Source organism: Anopheles stephensi, chromosome 2 (genome assembly GCF_013141755.1).
Source record: "Anopheles stephensi strain Indian chromosome 2, UCI_ANSTEP_V1.0, whole genome shotgun sequence".
In the NCBI taxonomy this organism is placed as follows: domain Eukaryota; kingdom Metazoa; phylum Arthropoda; class Insecta; order Diptera; family Culicidae; genus Anopheles; species Anopheles stephensi.
Window position 1 is genome coordinate 67,571,350 of NC_050202.1, and position 18,530 is coordinate 67,589,879.

General features: G+C 47.9%; 3 protein-coding genes across 5 annotated transcripts; 1 reads left to right on the forward strand and 2 right to left on the reverse strand.

Moving 5' to 3' along the window:
- Positions 1-88: 88 nt before the first annotated feature.
- Positions 89-16,827, reverse strand: LOC118504426. Of its 3 annotated transcripts, XM_036038863.1 has the most exons (10): positions 7,870-7,997; positions 7,705-7,823; positions 7,550-7,603; positions 4,195-6,798; positions 3,870-4,057; positions 3,116-3,799; positions 2,692-3,009; positions 1,664-1,987; positions 774-1,580; positions 89-698 (listed from the first exon to the last, which is right to left on the reverse strand). In XM_036038863.1, the coding sequence occupies exons 1-10, from the start codon at positions 7,934-7,936 to the stop codon at positions 251-253; spliced, it is 5,613 nt and encodes a 1,870-aa protein (XP_035894756.1). In that variant the 5' UTR covers positions 7,937-7,997; the 3' UTR covers positions 89-250. The 3 variants fall into 3 exon arrangements, with proteins under 3 accessions (XP_035894756.1, XP_035894757.1, XP_035894758.1); XM_036038864.1 differs by lacking the exons at positions 7,705-7,823; positions 7,870-7,997 and adding an exon at positions 16,269-16,827; XM_036038865.1 differs by lacking the exons at positions 7,550-7,603; positions 7,705-7,823; positions 7,870-7,997 and adding an exon at positions 16,269-16,827.
- Positions 8,076-12,050, forward strand: LOC118504429. The gene is made up of 2 exons (XM_036038868.1): positions 8,076-8,878; positions 11,518-12,050. Exons 1-2 carry the CDS (start codon positions 8,105-8,107, stop codon positions 11,554-11,556), a joined length of 813 nt encoding a protein of 270 aa, XP_035894761.1. The 5' UTR covers positions 8,076-8,104; the 3' UTR covers positions 11,557-12,050.
- Positions 16,828-17,126: 299 nt separating the features above from the next.
- LOC118504428 (COP9 signalosome complex subunit 5) lies at positions 17,127-18,405 on the reverse strand. The gene is made up of 2 exons (XM_036038867.1): positions 17,726-18,405; positions 17,127-17,658 (listed from the first exon to the last, which is right to left on the reverse strand). The coding sequence occupies exons 1-2, from the start codon at positions 18,282-18,284 to the stop codon at positions 17,195-17,197; spliced, it is 1,023 nt and encodes a 340-aa protein (XP_035894760.1). The 5' UTR covers positions 18,285-18,405; the 3' UTR covers positions 17,127-17,194.
- Positions 18,406-18,530: the final 125 nt, after the last annotated feature.

Consider the following 18,530-nt stretch of genomic DNA (forward strand, 5'->3'; position numbering starts at 1 on the left):
TGAAGAATTTTAATTATGAAAACCCTCGAGTACATTTAAAATTCAATTTCTTTCATTCAGACAACGAATTGTTTGACAGAAAAACACATAATGAATCGTACTTTGCTATATTTGTTCGTCTGGAAACTAGAGTATTGTAAAACGAGTGTGGTACATTAGATATGCAGCGTATAAAAAAGGGGTACACAAAATTGTAAATCGAGTTTATAAAACATTGCAGAAAAAAACGCACACAAACGCACAATCAAACCTATGCTAGAATGGCCGATGATGCCATTTCGCTGACGCCACAAGAATTGTCACCGCGATAGATGCGATAGTAGCCCTGTTCGCCCCACGACGGTCCCCACGAGTTCTTTATGATCCAGTACGGTAGCGTTTTGTTGAACATTGGATACTCCTTTACGCCGTAGCCGACGATCAGCACACCGTGATCGATCGATTTGTGGCTGCACAGTGGATGCCACGGGTGCGATATGCCACCGCGGTAGAACTGCATCGCGTTCGCATTTAGCCCGATCGCGATCGGCCCATTCTTCACCAGATACTGCGCGATGAAGGTTTCGTTCTTGGGCATATCCACCGCACCCTTAACCTGCACGTGGCTGAGCGTTTTGTTGAAATGGCACGTCTTTTGAGCCTTCGCCTCGTACGGGTAGTCGGTTTCCAGCTCCAAACCGCCCAGCTGTTCGATGGCTCTGCAGAAGGAAATGGCATGTAAAAGGTACATTATAACATGGTATACAGCCAGCGCATTGTTTGGTAAACCCTACTTGAAAGCATCATCCATGTAACCGCCACCGCATCCATTGTCCACCTTGTCACAATCGATCAGCTCCTGTTCCGAGTACGACTCGAGCTTCTTCGTTTTAATCTGATGCAGCCCTTCAATGTTGCCGATGGCACTGAATGCCCAGCACGATCCGCAGCTGCCCTGATTCTTAACCCCCGTCACAGCGCCAAGATCGCGCCAATCGAACGATCGCGGTACGTCGCCCACATCGGCCACATCTTCCTGCGTGGCAACGCGATTACCGATATGATTACTGTTCGCCCGGTTCGGCACGACCAGTCCCGTGTGTGCCCGATACTCGGCCAGTGTCATATCGGCGAACTTGGTCACACCGTACTTTGCCGTGCCGCGCTCAAATTTGTTCAGCTGGTCGATGCGGAACAGATTGTTGCGGAAAATGTTGAACCGCATCTCGTGCTCCATCGAGCTACCGTACCGCCGGCGATGATGATGCACGAACTTTTCAAACTGCTTGCGCACATGCTCATCATCATCGATCTTGAGCGATCGTACCGATCGACGGCGCTTCTTGGCGGGCGTTGATACTGTCGACGCGGCTACAGGGGTGATTTCTTGCTGCGAGGAGCTTTTCACGTCCGGCTGCTGTTCCGTGTCGTCATCTCCGGTGCATTTCACATTGTACTTACGCTGATCCTGCGATTCCAGCCACACCCGTTCCCAGATGGAAATTTTGCACACCGTGTCGGGTTCGGTCGTTACGCGGAAGGTGTACTTGTACAGTGAACCAGCGACCTGCTGCGTCGATCCGGCCAAAATTTCAAATTCACTAAAAAAGCACACAATAGAAGGTAGCAAATGGTGAATTAGTTACTCTCCACGGTGGAAAACCCCCCCCCCCCCCCCACTTACTTGTACGCTTTGGAGCGTTCCGAGTTGTACGTAACCATGCCGGCTCGGATGCGCTCGATGTGTGACTTATCCTTCAGCTCGTCGGCAGTTAACTCGTTGGAGCTGCCAGTTTTCTTTGCGTGCCGTCGCTGGCGGCCGTGTTCAGTGTCCGGACAGGTGACGGTATACTTGTACGCTTCCGCCGGATCCTTCTCCTCAAGCCATGGACGTTCCCAGGACGAAAGCTTACACAGTTTTCTGCCTCCGTCCACGCTAAACTCGACCGCATACTTGTACAGCTTGCCGGCTACTATTTGTACGGTTCCGCTAACAATCCGGGCATTACTAACGGAATGCAGAATGGGCATGGTTAGGTAGAAATGTCTTGTGGTTTATGTCACCCTTTACCGAGAACTTTAATTTTAAATCTTTAGTTCACACACACACACACAACTGTTTTGAGACAACGCACTTCAATTCAAAACCTTTGCTTACCCAGCAGAGTTAGTTATCACACAAATTGGTTCTTTCGGTTGCTTTTCTACGGCCGCCCAGTGATACTGATACAAAACAATCAAACTTGATGCATGCTGTCGAACAAGAGTACTATATATTTATGATAATTTTGAAGTGACAAACGTTTCACATCTGTTGAGAAAGTGGGAAATAGCGAACGATCATGCAATACTTTCACAATGATTGTTAAAGTAAGATTTTGTGGATTTTCTCTTTCGTAGAGGCTAGTAGAACAACAACAAGAGAGATTAGTATACGATACATCGTATATAGATACATCGTTGGGGAGGGAGGGAGAGTAGGAAAAGGTGCTATTGGAACTTGCACAATATTGTTGCATTGGTAAGTGCTGTGCTTACACTATTATACACAGTGTTAGTATTCGAGCTGCTGATATTTTACTGCCATAAGGGTTAGAGGTCTTAGGACACACGGACTCGGAATAGTTTTGTTTCTAAGCGTTAGCGGTTTTCGTTATTACATCAAACGCATTCCATGCGAAGGTATCATATCAGTGCTGTTTGGGTACTTACGACGATTCTTTCGTTCCACCGTTCGAAACCAAAATCTTATCGACGCGCTCAATGTGCTCAGCGGCCGCCAGCTCGTCCTGGGACAGGGTACGGGAACCACCAACTATGGAGCGACGTGTGCGAGCCGCCTGCTTCGTTGCTGCTTTAGCCTCCTTCTCACACTCGTACGTGTATTTGTAAGCATCTTTGGGGTGCGATTTTTCCAACCAGACACGCTCCCAGGATGTTAACTTGCAGACGGCACTGTTGTGCTGGACGTAGTACACGTACACCATACCGGCAGCGACCTGGCTAGTTGCATTGATGACCTTCAATTGGCTGTTGGGCAAGATTAGCCAGAGAAGCAGAGAAATGGGGTTGGGAGGACAAAAGTAAAACCGTTAAAATGTGCTGCTTCGAGGATACGGTTGCTGTGTCCACTTACTTTCCACGCGTAAGACCGTGAGAGGACAGAATCTTATCGATGCGCTGCTGGTGCTCGGCGTTACCGTACTCCTCGGCCGGCAACGGTGACGCACAGCCTTGACAGTAAGAGTCGCGCTTCGCTCGCTTCACACTGTCCGGACATTCGAACGATGCCTTGAAAGCTTCTTGAGGCGCTTTCTCCTTCAGCCAGGGCTTCTCCCACACGGTCAGCTTGCAGACGCGCTTCATTTCATCGTCCGGGAAGGTTAAGCGGTAGGTGTACGATTTACCCGCCACCAGCTGCATGGTTGCGCCAACAATCTTCACTTTCCGCTCATTGCCACTGCCATCGACCAGTGCCGATTGCTGTTGCAGCCCGGTGCGAACACGTGCTTGATGCTCCTCCTTTGCGTACTCCTCTGGTGTAAGCTCCTGTGCACCGCCGGCTTTACGTACTTTGTTCAATTTTTTCGGGGTAGCCTCAACATCACGGCGCCGGCGACGGCTACTTTCTTCGTCCTTGCTCTCTGCACAATCGAAATCATAGTCGGGTTTGTTGCCGTTGGTGGCGGATGGTAGCGGCGTAAACACCTTCACGTCACACGTGCTGTACACCTGCTGGTCGCCATCTTTCAGGGCGATCTTGTACCGGTGGATGGTACCCGCTACGACCTGTACCGTGCCGAACAGTATCTCGAAGTTACTGAAACGGTTATTCATTTGAAGCAATTAATGTCCGCTCTAGTTGCTTCAAACCTACTTCCAATACGAACCTATGCTTTCCACTCTCGTATCCGACCAGTCCTAGCCGTACGCGCTCCTGGTGTTCCGGTTTGGAGAGGTCCACTGGTGTTGCTCCCCCGACGAGTCTGTCACCTAAATTATTAGACTGTTTTTGACATTTAGATTTAGTTAATTGTACCTGTGGAGTATCATCCTCCTTCGCTTTCAGCACATGTACCTGTGAAAGAGTTGGGCAAGCGGAATAAAAGATGTATTATTTCTCATACGCAGTTGACTCTGTAGTGCAATATTGTTCAACTTGACTCCAGAGAGAGTAATGTTGTGAACCGCAGTGCGAATGCATAACTCAGTTACCTCAAGGGTACATTGTTTAGTGGTGTCCGATATCAGACGCTCGCGGCAAGACTCCGGAACTTTGCTCTCCTCTTCTGCACACCGTGAGTTGGCCGTTAGCACACTTAGCACGTACGTTGCCCGACTATTATCGGATCGTTGGGACACTTTCCGAGCGTCAAGCACTTCGAGTAGCATGCGCTGATAAGGATCCGTATCCATCTCGTCCAAACGTTGGATCGCTTGAGTGGCGATCACTTTCATCGATGCCTCTTGTGCAGGGTCATCCAGATCGATTAGATTGCTATCGGGCGTGTCCGCAGCTCGTTTTCCACGGTATGGTGTATTGTAGCGGAAATTGGCATAGGAAGGGCGTACATTATATTTTACATACTGACGCACCCTATGGTCGTAACCGTGGCTTTCGCTTGACGAGTAAAACGACGACGAATATCCGCGCTTATCCCGACGATGTCCATCATCCGCATTCAGCTGCTCGGCCAGTTGTTCCTTGGTCAACACTTGATCCTCTTCGTTTGAATCACCGAAGGCCATCATTACCCGCTCGATCTTTGGTGCCTGCAGGTCAGATTTTGCACTTGGTTGAGGCATTTTAACATCTTCCTGTTCGTCAACGTTAACCGGCATATCCTCCGCTGCTGCACTGCGCTTGCCACGATAGTGACCATAGTAGTACGGTGACGGACGGTAGTGCCGTCTGCGGTAAGGGTTGTAGTAGCCTCCTCCGTAGTAACCACCGCCGTAGTAGCCACCGCCGTAGTAACCCCCTCCATAGTAGCCACCACCGCTGTAAGAACCGCCGCCGAAACTACCGCCAGAATACCCACCAAAGCTACCTCCAGAGAAACCACCGGAAAAGTCTCGCTTGCCGCGCCGTAGTCCTTCGTCCGCGTTCAACTGACGGGCAAGCTCTTCCTTCGAGAGCTTCTCGTCTTTATCATCATCTTCCGAAGATTCACTGGATGCCTTCGTTTTAGTAACCGTCTTCACAGGATTTATTTCGTCGCTTTCCTTCGACGCGGAAGACGTTGTACTGGTTCCAGCTGCAGCGACGGTTCCCTTAGCAGCTGTGGATATGGCGGAGGGTACGGGAGTCGTAGTCGTAACATCGGATTTAAGACTCTCCACAGGTACGATAGTGGTCGGTACATCAGCTTCTGTATCACCAGCAGTAGTTACCGTTTCATTTTCCACCTCTTTTGCAGTGGTACTTTCAACTGCTTCTTCTTCTTGTTCCGCCTTAACTTGCCCACCCACAGTCTCGCGTTTGCTTCTACGAACGTTCCGCTTCCATACCGAATGTTTCTTCACGCGCTGCAGCCGTTCCTCGTCGTTCAGTTCCTTCGCCAGCTGTTCTCTGGTAAGAACCTGCTGATCGTCCATATCTTCATCCGATACGGTTCCAAACACCTTTGCAACACTGACCCTGAAAGGTTTCAGATTTACGGTCGGCAACATTTGCCTCTGCTGTCCTTCGTCGCTTTCTTGCGAGGATTGCTCGTCGTTTGGGGTGGTCGTTGCGCTGCGCGTTGGTATCATACCTCGCACACCACTCGGTCCCACGTTCGTGTTATCACGCACGACAAAAGCGGCCGTATCGACGTTCGCATCGCCACCGTTGGTGGAGCGGTAGTAGCTATCGATGCTGGCTTTTACTTTCTGCAGCAGCGAATCAAACACTGGCCGATACTTGAGCTGTACGTCGCGGCCACCACCGTTTGCAATCACCTCATCGAGCGCTTTCTGTATTTCCTGATGCGTTTTGAACACCTCGTCGAAGGTCGACTGCACTTGCTGATCCAATGGTGCAATCGGGGCAGTAGTGGTGGTCGGCGTTGCCATCGTATCCAGTACTTCAGCACGATCTTTTACGATTCGCACAGGTACGATCGTTTCCTCGACTACTTCTTCTCTAGCTCCGAAACCTTCTCGCTGTGGAGGAGGATTTCGATTGGCATTTTGGAGGGGAGCGCTGGCAATGCTAAACAGCTCATCAATAGCACTTTTCGCAGCATCGCTTAAACCTTCAGGCTCGGTGGTTGTGGAGGAAGTGATTGAGCCGTCTGTGACTGAAGATTCCTGTCCGTCGTCGGTAAGCGGTGTCGAGGGTGTGGATGTTATTTCCAACATTTCCACCTTATCCACAATGATCTGCTGCTCGAGTTCTTCGATCCGCTGTGGGGTAAGTTCCTCATTCTGACGCAGATTGGCGTCAAACACGGGATTGAGCCTAGTTGCCGTTTCATCCGTCGAGGGTTGCGCAGACGATGAGCTGCTGCTACAGTTCGTGTACTCCAGTGTACGATATTTCTCGCCGTACTCCGTCGTGATCCAAGGCTTCTCGAGGATCACCAGCTGACAAATATGCTTCTCCCCGGTGCTTTCATCTTCGGCACTAGCGGTCAGCTCGTACCGCACACCGGCCACCACCTCACGTGTGGCCGAAAGGATTTCCACGAATTTATAGTCGCGCGGCAAGAACGTCGTGGCAAGGTACGTTAGCCCGCGCAATGTCGGACGCAGCTGCTCCTTTCCGCCAACTGCATCGACGTGTATGGCCACGATGCCACCCTCGCTGCTTCCGTTGACCGTCGACGGTGCATCCTGGCGAGGAGAAATATGCATCTCGTTCGATCATCATTGCACACGCATCATTGCGACAGCTTTCCGAGTTAGCGATGAGGGAAGGCCCTTTCTCGTTATCGCGAAAGTCCATTGGTACAAGCCAGAGAGGGGACAGGACAGATACTACACCGTACCTTGATGCGAGAGCTTTTACCCAGATGATGAAAATGGTTGATATGCTGATGTCGGTCCAACCGGAGTAGGAGAATACGTTGGAGTTATACCGTGGGCGAGGGGGGCGTGCAAGGAAGCCCTTACTGATGTTAGCACCGTTTGCTGAAGATTGTATGCGTTATTGGTTATGGGGGGGATGATGTCCGACAGAGTACGTTAACATGTCTCGATGAGATGATGTGTGGAAGAGGAGAGCAAATCTACGGAGTTATGCTGCAGAGCACCCGATTGCCAACAGACTACCACTTATCCTAGAGAAAGAGTTACGGTTACGGTACTAGAATGGGTACACGAATAATCCCAGTGACATGATTCACCTTTCCACAAGCATTCCTAAGCTAGCGATTTATTCTTCCCCATTTTCTTGCGTTCGTTTGTCGTTTTGTTCTTCCTCATGCACAAAGGTTTCGATGAAGGTGCAGGATTCTTTTTTGTCATGCACAATGTTTCGAAACAGTTTGGCAAACAGGCCATTCCTAAATCTGGCCGATAACACCCGGTTGCGCTGCACACTGCATGCATTGAAGTATTGTGAAAAATCGAATTGTAAACTTACGGCCTGTTCCTTCACTAGCTCATGCTCCAAGCGTAGCCCGGTTGTCAAACGGTTCTACGGAAATCGGAGAACAGAGTGTAGTAACGATTCATTCTTACTGTGACAGTCATCCTGGAAGGACGTGTTTACGTGTGCTCTTGTTTGTGACCTGTTACCGTGGGATTTTCGCCTCCATACAGCTGTGCTGCTTCCCTGTGTTTCCGTGCAGTGTGCAGTGCAGTGTTTACCTGGGATACCCGGAATTCTTCCCCGTGCGTATTTACCCGGGGATTTTACCGGTGGTTTTTCCGTGTGTTGCTGTACCCGTTTGTGCTACATTCTGTAACTTCTGTGCAGTGGTGCTCGTTTTAAGAGATTAAGAGTGAGACGAGACACCATAAATTTCATAACTTTAGTGCAGTGGCGTAGTGAAAAGACATTCGAATAAGTGAGGAAAAAGACTCTTGGTGTTCAGTGTGTGTGGTGACGCAGAGATAATTTTTTGTGCGGTGTTTATTCTAATTTTTGTGACTGACTGGACATTTTAAATCCTTTTTCACTGGGCCCGGCATCATAATGCCAGGCCCACTTTTCCCCGAGAGGGATTTTCCCCCTCCCGGTGGGCCCTCTCGAAATGAGAGGTCCTTACCCCTATTTATGGACAGAAAAGACGAACACGGTGACATGAAATTCTTAGTTTTGCAAACGACCGACGGATCCCCTCTCCCTAAAAACCCTTTTGTAATTGGCAAATCTCTTTCCTCCCTTGCTGGTCAACTTTCCGAGCCCGGAAAACCGATCGACAACGGCAAAAAACTCCTCATCAAAACCCGTAGCTCCAAACAATTCCAAACGCTCCAATCCCTTACCAAACTTATCGACGGAACCCCTGTGACAGTGACTCCCCATACCAACCTTAATAGTGTCCAATGCGTGATCTATTCCCCCGATTTAAAAGACCTCAACGACGATGAAATTTTGAACGAACTCAAGGACCAGAAAGTGATTTTTGTGCGTAGATTCACGCGAAAGGTGAACGGAGACATCGTGAACACCAACATTTTCCTGCTTCGCATAAACACCACCTCGATACCATCTACCATCCGCCTCGGTGCCCTGCAAGTTTCTACCCGACCTTACTACCCGAAACCCATGATGTGCTACAACTGCGCTCATTACGGACACACCAAGATGAGCTGCAAGGTAGCTCAAGCCTGCGCCAACTGCGGTACGCCTGCCCACGGAGATTGCCCCGTCGACCCCGTGTGCATCAACTGCAAAGGACCACATAACGCCTTCTCCCGTTCCTGTCCCCGCTACCTACAAGAAGAAGCTATCATCAAATATAAGGTAGACAATAACTGTTCATTTGGCGAAGCCCGTAAATTTGTTAGTTTGCCCGTAGCTCCTTCCCTTGTCCAACAAAGACTAACCTACGCACAACAGACAATCACGGACGAAAAAGACGCTATTATTGCCAATCTCGAAGCCAAAAACAAAGAACAAGACGAACTAATCAAAACACTGCACGCATCTATTGAAGAACTAAGAAAACAAATACGCGACCAGTCCAAAATGATGAAATCCTTCACAAAACACATGAACAAAACAATCAAACAACAACAAAACGAAAGTTCACTAGAATCAGAAACCGACACTACTCTAACTGACACAGATGACACTGCCTCTACCACCTCATCCATCTCCCGCAAGCGAGCCCGCGGGAATAAGGGCTCTCCCTCCTCGGAAGAGGAAACCCTAACCACCCCCACCACCATCCCCAACCTTCCCTCTCCCCCTATCACTAACTCTTCCACCATCCCTTCTCCTTCCTCCGTTTCCACCCGTAGCAAGAAAAAGAAAAAACCTAGCTAGGTAACTCTTTTTCTCCTTGATCGCTTCTAAACCCCATCACAGATCTGAATCCCCTGCCCATCCTATTACCGGTGATCCCCAAAACCCATCGAATACCTCTAACCAACAATCTCTTTTTGGATTATCCTGGAATATTAGAAGCATAAAAAATAATCTAGATGAATTAAAACTCCTCATTACCAAACATAATCCCAGCATCATCACCCTGCAAGAAACACAAGCTATACCCTCTCTTTCTTCCACTCCTTTCAACAAATATAACTGGTTTTTTAATATTAACCCTACTCATCCACACCAAAATGTGTGTTTGGGTGTGCTTAAACACATTCCGACTAAAACAATTAAACTAACCACTTCAATCCCATCAGTAGCCGTACAAATTACATCTCCACTTAAAGCAACCGTCCTCTGCATGTACCTATCTCCCTCCCTCAGGTTGTCTGCTATACAAAATGACCTTCCTACCCTCCTCTCACAGCTCTCCTTTCCATTGATCCTCCTCGGAGATCTTAATGCTCAACACAGCACCTGGGGTTGTCCCCTTACCAACTCCCGTGGCAACCTCCTAGACAGCATATTTCCTTCTGTCGATTTAGAAATCCTCTACAACCAAACCCCAACCCGCGTTTCTCCCTCCAACGGGAAAAGCTCCATCTTAGATTACTGTGCGGTGTCATCTTCCATGGCACCTCATTTCCACATAGCCGTTGACACAGACACACACAACAGTGACCATTTCCCACTCTTAATCCATAGCTCCTTTCGTTCTCAGCCATCCCTCATACGCTCCCGTTGGAAGTATGAGGAGGCTGATTGGGAAAGGTATCAAACAGAAATCCGATTCAATCTTCCACTTGACGAAAACCCCTCCATTTCCCGCTTCGTAGAAACCATTAAAATAGCAGCTTCCCTTAGTATCCCTCGTACAAAAGGCAATACTTCCTCCCGAAGAAATGTCCCCTGGTGGAATGAGACAGTCGCGCGGGCTATCAAAGCCCGTCGCGCTGCGCTACGCCAATTTCGCCGCGCAAGCCATATTCCCGATAATTTTTTCACACCTATATTAGCCGAACGGTATCGGGAAGCCAATCGCCTTGCCAAAGAAGCAATCCGGACAGCGAAAGAGAGTAGTTGGAATCAGTTCGTAGCTGATGTCAACCCTCTCTTGACCTGTAAGGAGCTTTGGCGGCGGGTGAGTGTGCTCTCGGGCCGCAACCAACGCTCTTATGCTCCCATTACCCTTAACCTTCCAACCAATCCATCTACCACCATCCCTCCCGCGGAAGTACCTGAAGCATTTGCAAAACACTTTGCAAATGTTTCAGCTACAGACAACTTTTCTCCACAATTCCGTCGTCACAAACAAACTGCAGAACAGATCCCACTTCCCCAAGTAGATGCCACTAACCATAGATACAATAGACCTTTCTCAATAGCTGAACTAAACTGGTCCCTCAGAAAATGTCAGGGCAAATCTTCCGGCCCTGACAACGTAGGTTATCCTTTGCTGAAAAACCTGCCCCCGTATGCGAAACTAATACTTCTTAATATTTACAATAGCATCTGGTCCACCGGGAATATCCCGGCGGACTGGAAAGGCAGTTTAACAATTCCGATTCCTAAACCCAAAAAACCCATTAATGAAATAGATAGTTACCGTCCAATCTCGCTCCTTAACTGTATTGCTAAGGTGTTGGAAAGGATGGTAAACCGTAGATTAACACAGGAACTACAAGACCGTAATCTCTTTAGCAATAACCAGCATGCGTTCCAGCCGGGTAGAGGTACGGAAACGTACTTTGCCAAGCTGGACGATCTATTAGATAAAGCCACCAGTAGAGACCACCACATAGACCTAGCAATCATAGACCTATCCAAAGCCTTTGATCGAACCTGGCGTCATGCCATTCTTACACAACTGTCTCGTTGGGGCTTTGGTGGACTTTTAACCAAGTTCATTGATAGCTTCCTTACGGACAGGACTTTTAGAGTACAAATAGGAACCGAACTATCCAACCCCTACACACAAGAGAATGGTGTTCCGCAAGGGGCCATTCTCTCTCCAACCCTTTTCCTCATCAGTATGGAATCTCTTTTTTGCTCTCTTCCCACAGAAATCCAAGCATTCCTCTATGCAGACGATATTATCCTAGCCTCTTCATCTCATACTGCTTGCGAATCTCGTAAACTCCTGCAAACAGGGGTTGACAAGGTTCGACAGTGGTCGAGATGGACTGGCTACGAAATATCACACACAAAGTCCAAAATCCTCCATATCTGCCAACACTGCTCCTGCAGTCAACGACGACCAATAACTTTTAATAGGACACCAATACCCAACACAAAGATAGCCGACATACTCGGCGTAACCTTCGACAGTAGGCTTTCTTTTCTTCCACATTCCAACAGGGTCAAGAAGGAAGCAAACAACCGGCTGAACTTGTTCCGGATGCTTGGAACCGGCAAAGCTCGGGCCTCCCGCTCAACCCTAAATCGCATCATCAACACCTGGCTCCTACCTAAACTACTCTACGGCATCGAGATTGTTTCCCGCGAGCGAGCAACCTTCGAGAAGAGAGTAGCACCCGTCTACCATACAGCCATCCGCTACGCTACTGGTGCTTTTGTCACCAGTCCGATTGTTTCCCTCCTCTGCGAAAGCGGTTTTCTTCCATTTCAGCACATCATCACCAACAGACTCGTGGCAGCTGCAGCTCGGATCCTTGAGAAAGGAATCGACGCAACTGCCCTCATTACCAGAGCTAACTCCGACCTGCAACAACTCACCAACCACCAGCTTCCTCCGATCATCCAATCCAGCCGCCGGGGAACACGTCCCTGGTACCATAGCACTCCTGCCATAGACTGGGAACTGAAACAAACTCTCCGGGGAACCGGAAAAAGCAGCCACATCGCCAATACCACCTTTACGCACCTGATCCGGACCAAATACCAGCACCATCACCACATCTACACAGACGGCTCCGTCAATCGGGAGTCAGCCGGCTGTGGGATCCATTCCAGCCTCGAAAATTGCGCCATCAAGCTCCCTAACCACACCTCTATCTTTTCAGCCGAAGCAATAGCCATCCGTCTTGCCGCCGATGAAGGACTTCGGACCGACATTCCGAACGTCATTTTCACCGACAGCGCTAGTGTTCTGGCAGCCCTTCAACACGGTTCCTCAAAAGACCCACACATTCAGCTCCTAGATGACATCCTTCCATCTCCTGACATAGTCCTCTGTTGGATTCCGGGTCATTCCGGAATCGACGGAAACGAGAAAGCCGACCGTCTTGCCAACCAAGGTCGGCTCCGTCCGGCCGAACCGCACAGCTCTCTTTCGCGCCGTGACGCCATCCGCTTCACTAACGCAATAGTCGCTCAACACTGGAACACCACCTGGCACAACCTAGACCTCTCCACAAAACTCCGCTCCATCAAGCACAACACCGCACCCTGGGACGATCCCGATTCCAGCCACATCCAACGAGTCCTTTCCCGGCTTCGCATTGGTCACACCCGCCTGACCCACTCCTACCTGCTCGAACGATCCAGTCCTCCACTTTGCAGCTTCTGTGGCGTCGACATTACCGTCCGCCACATCCTTACCGATTGCCATGGATACACTACACACCGAACCACCTGCCAACTAGATACCGACCTAGCCATCATACTGTCTCCCGACACGCAACAGCAGAACCGCCTCATCCGATTTTTACACATCAGCAACCTGTACCGAGAACTATAAATTTATAGCATAATAGTTTCCATATTACTAAAAGAATAATAGTTAAGCAATAGTTAAGTCATAGTTTTTACCACACATATGTAACAATAGACAGGAAAGAGGCGAATGAAGTCTCAAAGACCCAAAGCCTCTATAAATAAACGAAAAAAAAAAAAAAAAAAAGTAGTAACGATTATGTCATTCGATCATTTGATGTGTCAGGGGAGAAGAAGAAGGGGCCACCAAGAATAATTGTCCAAAAGACCATTATTCCGCTGTAAGATGTGAGATAGTTTCCCTTGTTGGACGTGGCCATCATCATCATCTGTCTATGTAGTACGCCACAGTAGCGTATACTATTACTCTGTTATCAACGTGGTTTGTGGAAACATTTCTTCTTCTTCTTCTTCCTTGGCACTACAACCTCGAGATCTCGGCCTGCCATTTCTGGCTTTCTGTGACTTAATTTTACCCGTAGCAAAGTAGTCAGCCCTGCGTACGGGGAGGCGGTCTGGATGGGATTTGAACTCCGGTCCTGTTGTGTGAAGACCGGCGCCGTTATCGCCTTGACTACAGGACCGCCCCAAAACATTTCTACACACGTTTAACATAGAGTAGAATTCATGTCCCATTGCAAAATTACATTTCCCGTCACTAGCTTTCAAACGCCAGCATCAATGGATCTAATTCAAACGTATTAATCTTTCGCAAGACGCCTAGCAAAGACGGAAGTCATACTAGCGAAACTCCGCTCCGTATGCAAAGGCAAACTAGGCCACTTCCTCTATCCCTACGCCACCAATGCCTTTTTTGATGGAACAATTTACAATCTTGCTCGTCGATAGAGTGCCCCCGTAGTGTGTTCCATGTGTGTGGTAATGAGGCGAAGTTTTCAAACATTATTATCACAAATAGAACGTTCGGAGAGGAATAAAAAAACACACACACAACCAACAACACATTCATTTGCTATTTGTATACCTCTCTGCTGGCTTTGGCCGGCTGGAGGTAAGTGCTTACCGCTGTTTAGCATCAGTCTCGAACATGTTAACCGATAAGAGCGAGCGAGAATGTCGTCAAATGTGAGTGAGGTTTTTTTGTTTAAATTTGTTCTGGTTTATTTGCTACGGGGGTGAAACCTTTTCCCTTGCCACAGGACTATTACCCTCTGGATGACGTTAATTTTTTAAACCTCAATATTAACTTTCCGGTCGACGGTATTAATGGCAACGGGGACAAAGAGTGTACAAAGAAATAGATCAGTCCATCAGCTGATGCTGATGATTGTCCCCCGTTCTTTGTTCACACACGACGTGCGATCGTTGGAAGCAGTGGCGGGAAAATTGGAACATTAAAAAGTCATTGATGAAGAGTAAATATTTGAAAAATAAAAGAAATTGATAAGTTAGTAGTGTTATAACGAATAGATCAATCACAGATATTATTTGCAGTAAAAGGATAGAACGTTGAATTATAGCGCCACGAACGATAGTAAAGATGTGGATGATTAGCAACTGCTACGATGTTCATGTAAAGCGATACACCTTGCCAAAGCTGTTTATTAAGCTGGCCGGGCCAACTTGATTAGAACCTGAAGCTCACGTTTGGAACTTTGAAAATGCTAACGAATGTATGCTGGACCAAAAGGTATGTGTGGAGTTCCTGTTTAAATCGCGCAGGAAAATCCCCACAATTAATTCTCCAGATTTTTGCATAAGAGCGGAACGATTGTATTAGCAATAAAATTTCTTAGCATATCTGATTTGGGAATTCCAAAATCATAGTGATGTGTAAAATTTTAAAGCACACGGTAAACAAGAAACTGGTTAGAATAACTTCAAACATCTTCAGGCACAATCCAATTTAGCAGTGTAATCTGGAGGAATCCATGGATCTTTGTCCTGAAGTGAATTTATCATAAATTATGCATTAAGTGGCGATAACTTGGCAGTGATTTTATCTTCTTGTTCACAGCATCCCATATTGCTTACATATTGAAACCGGTAACGAGTGTCCTTGAAGGCAGTTACGGCAGTTCTACAAACCGGTTCACTGACAACACAACCTGTGCCATATGTTTAACTGCCAATGTAGCTTTATGAAGTTGTGCCAGGGTAAAAACTCCTTGCACATGTGATCATCGAAATGTGAAGTTGACTGACCGTTTCGGCGTTGATGTGAGCAAACTGTGAAAAAATTATTTACATTTGGAGTACTTGTCAAATGATGACGATCGTATGCTGTTGTGCCACAGTAAAGGAACAAACTTTAAAGCAGCCAACAAAAAAAAAAGTTATAGGACAAGGAACTAGCGAAACATAAATGAATAAGCAACCTGTTCTCTACCATTTTCAGCGGTTCCATCAAGCTTTACTGCAACAGTAACCAGTTTCTTATCCTTAGCTGTGCGAATTTTGTCTCTAAACGTTTTGCCATTAAATGGTACAGTTTATGAACCGCCTTAACGAAACCTGTGCCCGTACTTAGTTTAGTACCCAGTGATAGTGCAAATCGCCCATACCGTTTGCAAACCACCAGCGAGATAGAGATGCGCAAAGCCAGCAACAAATGTGTGTGGTTTTTTTTTGTGAATGCCTCCGCTTCTCTTATACGACCTCTCTCAAATACACCCATTCACGTCGTAATCTGACCGAACGGGAAATGATGCTGTATCTCCCCGTTTGCCGGCAGGAAAGCCACGATCATGAATTGATCAGCAGCGCGCGGCTGGTGTGTTTACATAACGAAACATGCTGTCTATCGGTTCACCATTTGCGGGGTCGTACGCCAGAGAACCAACCACCGCCCTGAGGAACAGGGCAACCGTTTGATTGTGCTGCGCAAAAAAAATAAGCGATCGGGCACCCCTCCCGAAATGCGATCATCTGGGTCTTCTTCGATGGCTTCTTTCGCGAACAAAGAGAAAGCAGTAAAGACGAATTGGACGGCATTGGAAGGATGAGGTCACACATAACATCATCCAGCACAGCACAAAGAAGCTGAGAATCGCTTAATATCCATATCCAGCATCCGACCGATTGCAAACAAGGGGCGTCACGTTTACTGCGAAATTGACAGATATCGCGTAGATTGAGTTGTGAAAATTTGTGTCCCCCTGCCCCGGACACTGCTTACCTGCACTTCCTCCTCCGCTTCATCCGTCTGGCCATTGGTGTTCGTGGTGGTCACATCAGCTTCGGTGACGGGGTTGGGTTGCTCCTCGGAACGGACCGTCACCGTCAGGAGAACCAGAGCCGTCGATAGCAGCAACAGTAGCTGCGGAATGGAACGCATTTTGCTCCACTCCAAACACACAGATTTTTTTTGCTGAACGAAATGTGTTGTGGATCGCTGCACTGATTAATATGTATTATTGCATTCGTACGTGTTTTGCTTTATCGCTGCTACCCCGTTGTTGCTGGAAGTTGTTCTGTTTTTTTTTGTCAGCACTGCACAATTTGTACCCCCCACTCGCGGTCAGCAGAATTCAATTAGCTACTGCGCCACGACGAACACAGTCACGCACACGGGCGTACCAACACTGATGGAGAGTAATAATAAACAAAACTAATCGGTGGACGCTGTTCAGCGTCTCAGAAGGAAAAAACACTCGCGTTCACAGGGAAGACTGTGTAACCTTGCGGCCAGCCTCACCAAACGATAATGTTGTTGATGTCGGGAAGATTTATAAATAAATAGCCCGCCGTTTGACGTTTGCTGTTGTTGTAGTTGTGCGTCGTTTGACAATCGCCTAGTACCGCACGAGATGGATGCTGCATGCGTTCCATTATTGCATGACGTCACTGTAGTCGAGGATCCGGTTTTCAGAAAAATTATTTAAGAAAAGAAAGATCAAGTTGAATTTAACGCGAGCATAGATAATATATGCTGTAATCAGAACTACGCCTGGTTGTAAAGTAATCCCAACCCTTTCTTTAAAAAAATACCATTCATTCTCTGATCGAGTTGCCCCAATCAAACGATTGTGCCGCGTTCGTACTCCATGCTTCCAGCTGTTTATTAAGAAGATTAGAACATTTACGTAGTTAAGATTCGCTTTCTTATGATGTCTTTTCAGTTCCCTTTGCACCACCTGTGTTGATCGTGTTGAACAGTTTGTGCTTGGCAATCTGAGCCATCAGGCCGTGAATCAACTCAATCGATGCACGGCTACAGTCACGGCTAGCCTTCGAAAGCTTATCTTCCGTACGTTTCTCGTTCGGATCGAGCGAACCACTTGCCATGAACTGGCCACGGCCCAGGCTTGCTTCGCTCAGCTCCAACTTTTCCGACAGGTCCAGAATCTGTCGGGTGGTGTAGTCCGGGTTGCTTAGTAAACCGGAACTGCCGAGCGTGTTCATCCAGTACTTGTTCCACAACGAATCCAACAGCTTACGATCGAGGGCTGACTTGAAGTACGTCACGTCCAGCTGATAGTACTGCTTACAGTGCACACCAAAGTCTTCGATTTTGCTCAACGGGATGGTCTGATACTCGGATGGTTCCTCATTCGGTGGTTTGTATCCTGCAAGACACCAACAGTTGCGTTATTTTAAGTCTTTCGATTCGTTCCTGTTTCGGTTGTGACTTACCTTTTGGATAAGTGCGGAAAGCTCCAAGGCACACTTTACCGGCCGATACCGTTCTGACGGGATCGATGACAATTGCCACAAACGGTTCCTGGTAGTTTTGGTTCAGCATCTGCGTGTTCACATCGATGCCGGACAGCCAACAACCGTACCCGGGATGGCTATGGTACCACCCGATAGCATTTTCCATGCGACCCACCTCTTTGGCCGACTCGATGTACGCTGCCATGTACTCGTACGCCTGCGACTGTGCGTTGACTCGCGTTTCGGTACCTTCGACCGGCAACGCGAACGCATCCATCACCACCATCGTATCTTCGATCACCTTTCCCAACAGCAGGCCCATGACTTCGAGTGCACCGCCCGAACGTGAATGTGTTACCATTTTGATTAGCGCCAGGGCCGAAATTTTAATATCCTTGAAGAAGTTTGGATCCTTCTCCCATGGTCGTGCGGTCAGGATGCGCTGCTGCTGTTCCGCATCGTAGCGAAATATTTCGTCGCTGGGCGGAAGAACAACGATGTTATTCTCCATCTCCCAGGTTTTTCGTGCCATCTCCATGATAGCTGGCTTGGATGTTGAGGGTACTTTTTGCGGCACAATAGAGGAAATCCGATCTGTACGTATCGTTGTTTTCACTACAAGTGTTTTATTTTCTTTTTACAACTCCACAGACAACACACGCACACCGATACAACGAATGACAGCGATGACAGCTGACGGAAAAACGCTTGACAAACGCTTAATTTTCAAATTGCCTTATGCGCAAAGGTAACGGCCATTATCACGTGGGGCGTGAATTTTTAT

Excerpts from the sequence above, each read along its gene's own strand:
- LOC118504426 (XM_036038863.1), bottom strand. The coding sequence starts at position 7,936 with ATGAAATTTATGGTGTCTCGTCTCACTCTTAATCTCTTAAAACGAGCA. Across the intron at positions 4,058-4,194 it reads CTAAACAATGTACCCTTGAG|GTACATGTGCTGAAAGCGAA; the intron begins GTAACTGAGTTA and ends ACTCTTTCACAG. Across the intron at positions 3,010-3,115 it reads CACGGTCTTACGCGTGGAAA|CCAATTGAAGGTCATCAATG; the intron begins GTAAGTGGACAC and ends CTTGCCCAACAG.
- LOC118504429 (XM_036038868.1), top strand. The coding sequence starts at position 8,105 with ATGCCAGGCCCACTTTTCCCCGAGAGGGATTTTCCCCCTCCCGGTGGG. Across the intron at positions 8,879-11,517 it reads AAGCTATCATCAAATATAAG|AAATCCAAGCATTCCTCTAT; the intron begins GTAGACAATAAC and ends CTCTTCCCACAG.
- LOC118504428 (XM_036038867.1), bottom strand. The coding sequence starts at position 18,284 with ATGGAGATGGCACGAAAAACCTGGGAGATGGAGAATAACATCGTTGTT. Across the intron at positions 17,659-17,725 it reads TTTCCGCACTTATCCAAAAG|GATACAAACCACCGAATGAG; the intron begins GTAAGTCACAAC and ends GGTGTCTTGCAG.